At 52.2% G+C, this 5105-nt stretch overlaps 1 protein-coding gene across 1 annotated transcript; it reads right to left on the reverse strand.

Annotated features, from left to right (window-relative positions):
* Positions 1-929: 929 nt before the first annotated feature.
* LOC146767250 (uncharacterized) lies at positions 930-4783 on the reverse strand. Its single transcript, XM_085579825.1, has one exon. It carries the CDS (start codon positions 4466-4468, stop codon positions 1385-1387), a length of 3084 nt encoding a protein of 1027 aa, XP_085435951.1. The 5' UTR covers positions 4469-4783; the 3' UTR covers positions 930-1384.
* Positions 4784-5105: the final 322 nt, after the last annotated feature.

The raw sequence follows: 5105 nt of genomic DNA on the forward strand, positions 1-5105 counted from the left end.
GGGAAAAGGGACAAAGGATGTGCCAAGGGGCCCCTGGCCCTGGGCTGGGCCCTGACTGCAAAAAATCCTTATATTGAAGGATGGAGCCCAGACCAAAATTGTCCTCACCTCAAACTTGTGCTGCCCAGATAGACCCAAGGGAGCCCTACAAACTGACATCAGGAACTTGGACCTGTGAATTTTCTTTCCCAGGGAAAATGGCCAAAGGATGTGCCCAGGGGCCCCTGGGCTGGGACCTGACTGCCAAAAATCCTTATATCGAAGGATGGACCCCAGACCAAAATTGTCCCCACCTCAAACTTGTGCTGCCCTGGTAGACCCAAGGGAGCCCTACAAAGTGACATCAGGAACCTGGACTGGTGAGTTTTCTTTCCCAGGGAAAGGGGACAAAGGATGTGCCCAGGGGTCCCTGGCCCGGGACCTGACTGCAAAAAATCCTTATATCGAAGGATGGACCCCAGACCAAAATTGTCCCCACCTCAAACTTGTGCTGCCCTGGTAGACCCAAGGGAGCCCTACAAACTGACATCAGGAACCTGGACCTGTGAGTTTTTTTTCCCAGGGAAAAGGGAGAAAGGATGTGCCCAGGGGCCCCTGGGCTGGGACCTGACTGCAAAAACTCCTTATATCGAAGGATGGATTCCAGATCAAAGTTGTCCCCACCACAAACTTGTGCTGCCCTGATAGACCCAAGGTGTTGCTTCTCTTTCGACCGCCACTTTGCTCTCGGGGGTTACTCGCCGCTGTCCCCCGTCCCTCCCCGGCCCCCCGGGACCCTCCGGCTAGCTGTCCCCTCCAGGGGCCGGGGTTTTCCGCGGTCCCGCTGCCCTGGGCTTACCAGGCAGCGGCTGGGTTAGCACGGTCCGAGCTGCGGCGCTGCCTCAGTCGCCGCAAGGGTTCGAGATAAAGAGACCAAGAGAGACCAATGGTATGCTTGTCCAGAGAGATTGTATTGCCTGAAGCATTGCAGTGACCAAAGGCCCTGGGCTATTGCCCAGATACAGTTTTATACAGCAAAATTAAGAGATAAGGTCTTAAACAATAGAGACAGTGTTCAACTAAGGCACATCAGAACCACCCCAGGGGCCAGGTCCAATGGGAACTGCTCAGGGGTGGGGAGAAGGGGGTCTACAGAGGAATGCTGAAGCGGGACTTTCCCGAAACAGTGGAGCATACATAAATGTATCTTTTCCCTCAGTTTCTCATTCCCAAAGCCTTTCTAAAACAATGGGGCATACATGAATGTATCCTTTTCCTCAGTTTACCATTCCCAAGGCCTTTCTAAAACCTTCCTCCACGCTACCATGCCAGCATGACTGCAACAATTCCCCGCTTTTCAATTACTAAGATGAACGATGTCTTGGGAGAAGGTAAACTGTGGCTCTTAAACTGCAGTGTCTTTCTGCTTGTCGTCTTCCCACCAATCGCTTTCCGTGGAGGCAGCAGCGATGAAAACCGGCGCAGAAGCCTTCGGCTTCGAGGTGATGACCTTGGAGACGATCCGCTTCAGAATTCCAAATGCTAACAGAACTAAAAACAATGCAACTAGAAAGTAAAAGATGTCTTTTAAAAGAGACACTGCCCACCCAGAAAGGTCCCAGTCTTTGAACAGATTTTTAAACCAATCCTCATTTTCTTGCTTCACATTCCCAATGAGGCTTCTCATTTCCTGAATGGACGAGTGGACACTCTGTCCTTTAGATGACAGATCAAAACAACACAACCCATCAAATTCTTTACATCCATGACCATGTGCCAACAGCAGGAAATCAATAGCTGCCCTATTTTGGAGGGTAGCCTTCCTGGTTATTTCCTCATCTTCTAGGAGGTCACTCAGGGCTGCTGATGTTAAATTTGCCTGCTTGGTCACCCAGCATTCTAGATTGCCTAATTCACTCAATGCTTTGGCTGCTGCAACCCATGGTAAAAACACAGAGACAGCAACTCTTTTGGATTTTGCCCAATGATAAATTTCTGCATCACAATGTTCATCAAATTGGCTTGCACTCCGCTTAGTAATTTTTTTCCCACTTTTTGCTTGCCCAATTGGAATTTGGGTCATGTTGGGGGAAGCAAGGGTCAGATGCCCAAAAGTACATGGACCTCCAATAAGACGAGATGGGATTCCTGGGTACGCTCTGTCCCCACAGATAAGAAACATTCCCTTGTCCAGCTTGCGTGGACGGAAATCAGTGGTGGATGCAAATTTCAGCTTGTAGACAGCTGTGCACCATTGACCTGCTCTGAATTCTACCTTGTACTGTTTGACATGCTCATATAATTTTACTTCTTTGGTTGGGGAAAAATCAAATTGAATGCAAAACTCAGCTTTTGCAGAGCCTAGGAGTTCTAATTCCTGGGGCTCCCCCTCAGCAGTGGGCAAATGTGAAACCCACCCTTGCCACAAAATGAGGGGATTTCGCACTTGTGCTTCAACTTGTCCTGCACCTTTAGGTATTTTATTTTCGTTCACCTGCTTTTGCAAACGGACCAGACCAATTGGAAACTCATCCCCCTTACTTGGAACCCCTATTAAACATGTGGACATCGGATTTTCTGCTGAGGCAGTGGACAAACACATATGATCCTGTTGCAAGGCTTGGGCTAGCGTGACCCACACATTTTTCTTGGGCTGTGGAACAATCCATGCATCCACCGTGGAAGGGTAGATGACCATTCCCTGGAACCAAACGATGAGCAGGAATGTGGAAATTGACATTCTGCTAGTCTGAAAGAAAGATAAAATCATACAACAAAGTGAACTAACTCTGAAAAAGATACATTTTGCTCTGCCAGTATAAAGGAAAATGATTCTCCCCCCTCCCGCCTTCCCCCCTTGTCGAGGAGGCCCTTCAGATCCTGGAGTCCTGGGGGTTGCTGCTCCTGAAGCAACCACCCTTTCCCGTGGTTTTATCACTGAGTCCTCTGTCATCAGCATAGCTTTCCTGGTGCACTCCTTGATGAGCTGATCGAGTGTGGGGGGAGGCGATGATGGAAGGGCCAGGATGATTCGCTGACAGGCTTCATTTGCATTTGCGGTGACAAGTTCTAATATAAGTTGGTCTTGGAGCTCTGGATTTTGCGCCCTCTTTTCCACAGAGGCTCGCACACGATCCACAAAATCCATGAATGGTTCTGAAACAGACTGCTTTAAAGTGGTATATGAGACAATAGGGTCTTTAGAAGGCATATTAAAAAATGCACGTTCTGCTGCATCCCTGGACAGGTCTAACACTGCTTTGGGAATGCCTGCTGCTTGCTTTTCAGCTTGGCTCCAATCACCCTCACCCACTAGATGTTCTAAAGTGATTTCCTCATCCTCTATATCTGTGGAAAGGCTTGGACTTTGCAGAATCTCTGGGAGGAGATCTGCTGCAAGTCTTTTCCACGTTCTTTCCCACAATCTAAACTCAGACTGAGGGAGCAAGCAACTGAAAAGACGTTTCAAATCAGCGGGGACAAATGTCTTGGAGCATATAGTAGCTTTCAAAATGCTCTTAAAAAATTCACTTCTTTCCCCAAACTCACGCTTCGTTTTGCAAAGTTCCCTAATACTATCATACGAAAGGGGCTCCCATTTGGCGTTCTGTCCCCTGGCATTATAAATCACAGGGGCTAAGAACGCAGGCTCGGTCTCTCTGAGCACTTCCCGGCTGACAGCCTGGGCGCTGCCGTTGCCAGGGAGATCGGGAGAGGGAGGGGGAGGAGGAGGAGGGCCGGCTTGTGAGGGAGTGGCCGCAGCCGGCGGGGCTGCGTGGAGCGGGGCTGGGACAGGGACAGGGGGTGGCGATGCAACTGCGAGAGGAGGAGCTGAGGGCTGGACCGGGGGCTGGAATGTGGGCTGGATCATGGGCTGAACCGCCGCAAGGGAGGAGGGGTTGGGGTCAGGGACAGGCGGAGGGGGGAATGCGAGGGCTGGGGGCATGTTCTGGGCTGGCACAGGGAGCAGGGAATGCGGGGATGGAGAAGGGGAAACCGCGTGGCCACCTCCATCTTGTGGGGGCTGCACGGGAGAGATGGGGGGTGCAAAGCATGGATTTTCAGCTGTGGGAGCGAAAGCAGGAGGCGGAGAAGGGTTAGAAACTAAATCTACATCTGCACAGTTAGTTTTCTCACCGCAGGGGGTGCGGGGGGGCACCGGGGACGCGACAGGGCGCTTTTCTGCTCCCTGGGCGCCCTGAGTGTCCGCACTCTCTTTCACAACATCGTAAACTACCAAAAACATTCTCATAAAGCCTTCTTTCACTGAGGGATCTCCTGCCTTTGTCCTTTCACTCAGCACTGCACCAACACGCTTCCAAAATCGTCTTTCTCTCACTACTTGCTCTGTTATCTCTGGAACACTTACTGATAACCATCTGACAAACTCTTTTACAAGGCTCTTAGGAAATTTGACACCTGCACTCAGCAGGGGCTCCTGAACTTGTTTATAAATCTCTTTCTGCTGTGTAGTCAGCCTAACACCCATGGCTGGCTTCACAGCAAATCTCAACCAATTACTGCAGCAAACCCAAAGTTCTAAAGCTACGACGGAGACTCCCGTCACGCCTGCGCGCTGGCGTGTCCCCCCATGGGCACACAGGAGCCGATGTCTCCTGGCCGGGCCCCTGCCCCCCAGTACTGAGACTCACCCACCGCCGTCCTTTAGACACCACTGCAGCAACGGTTCCCGAACCCCGGGCGGTCTCCCGGGTGTGGAGAGGTGCCGTCCGACCCGTGACGACCTCGCCGGACAGAAATCGGCGTCTGTCTCCACGGCAACAGTCCCGCTGGGCTGTGTGGAGAGGCAAATGCCTCACTCCACCAGCGTGATCCCAGAGCTTCTCCCCGCGGAGCCGACAGCCTGCGTAGCGATTTATTCACACCGCTCTCCGCTCTGCAGCTCGCGGTGACACTGCAAAGTGTCTGGAAAAGCTCCTAGCCAGTGCACTGTCCACGACGGCTGCGGCAGGCTTGCTCAGACCAGTGCAAAGCCCCACGTTGGGCGCCACTTGTTGCTTCTCTTTCGACCGCCACTTTGCTCTCGGGGGTTACTCGCCGCTGTCCCCCGTCCCTCCCCGGCCCCCCGGGACCCTCCGGCTAGCTGTCCCCTCCAGGGGCCGGGG

This window comes from Lonchura striata, chromosome 5, assembly GCF_050655825.1.
Source record: "Lonchura striata isolate lonStrDom1 chromosome 5, ASM5065582v1, whole genome shotgun sequence".
NCBI lineage: Eukaryota > Metazoa > Chordata > Aves > Passeriformes > Estrildidae > Lonchura > Lonchura striata.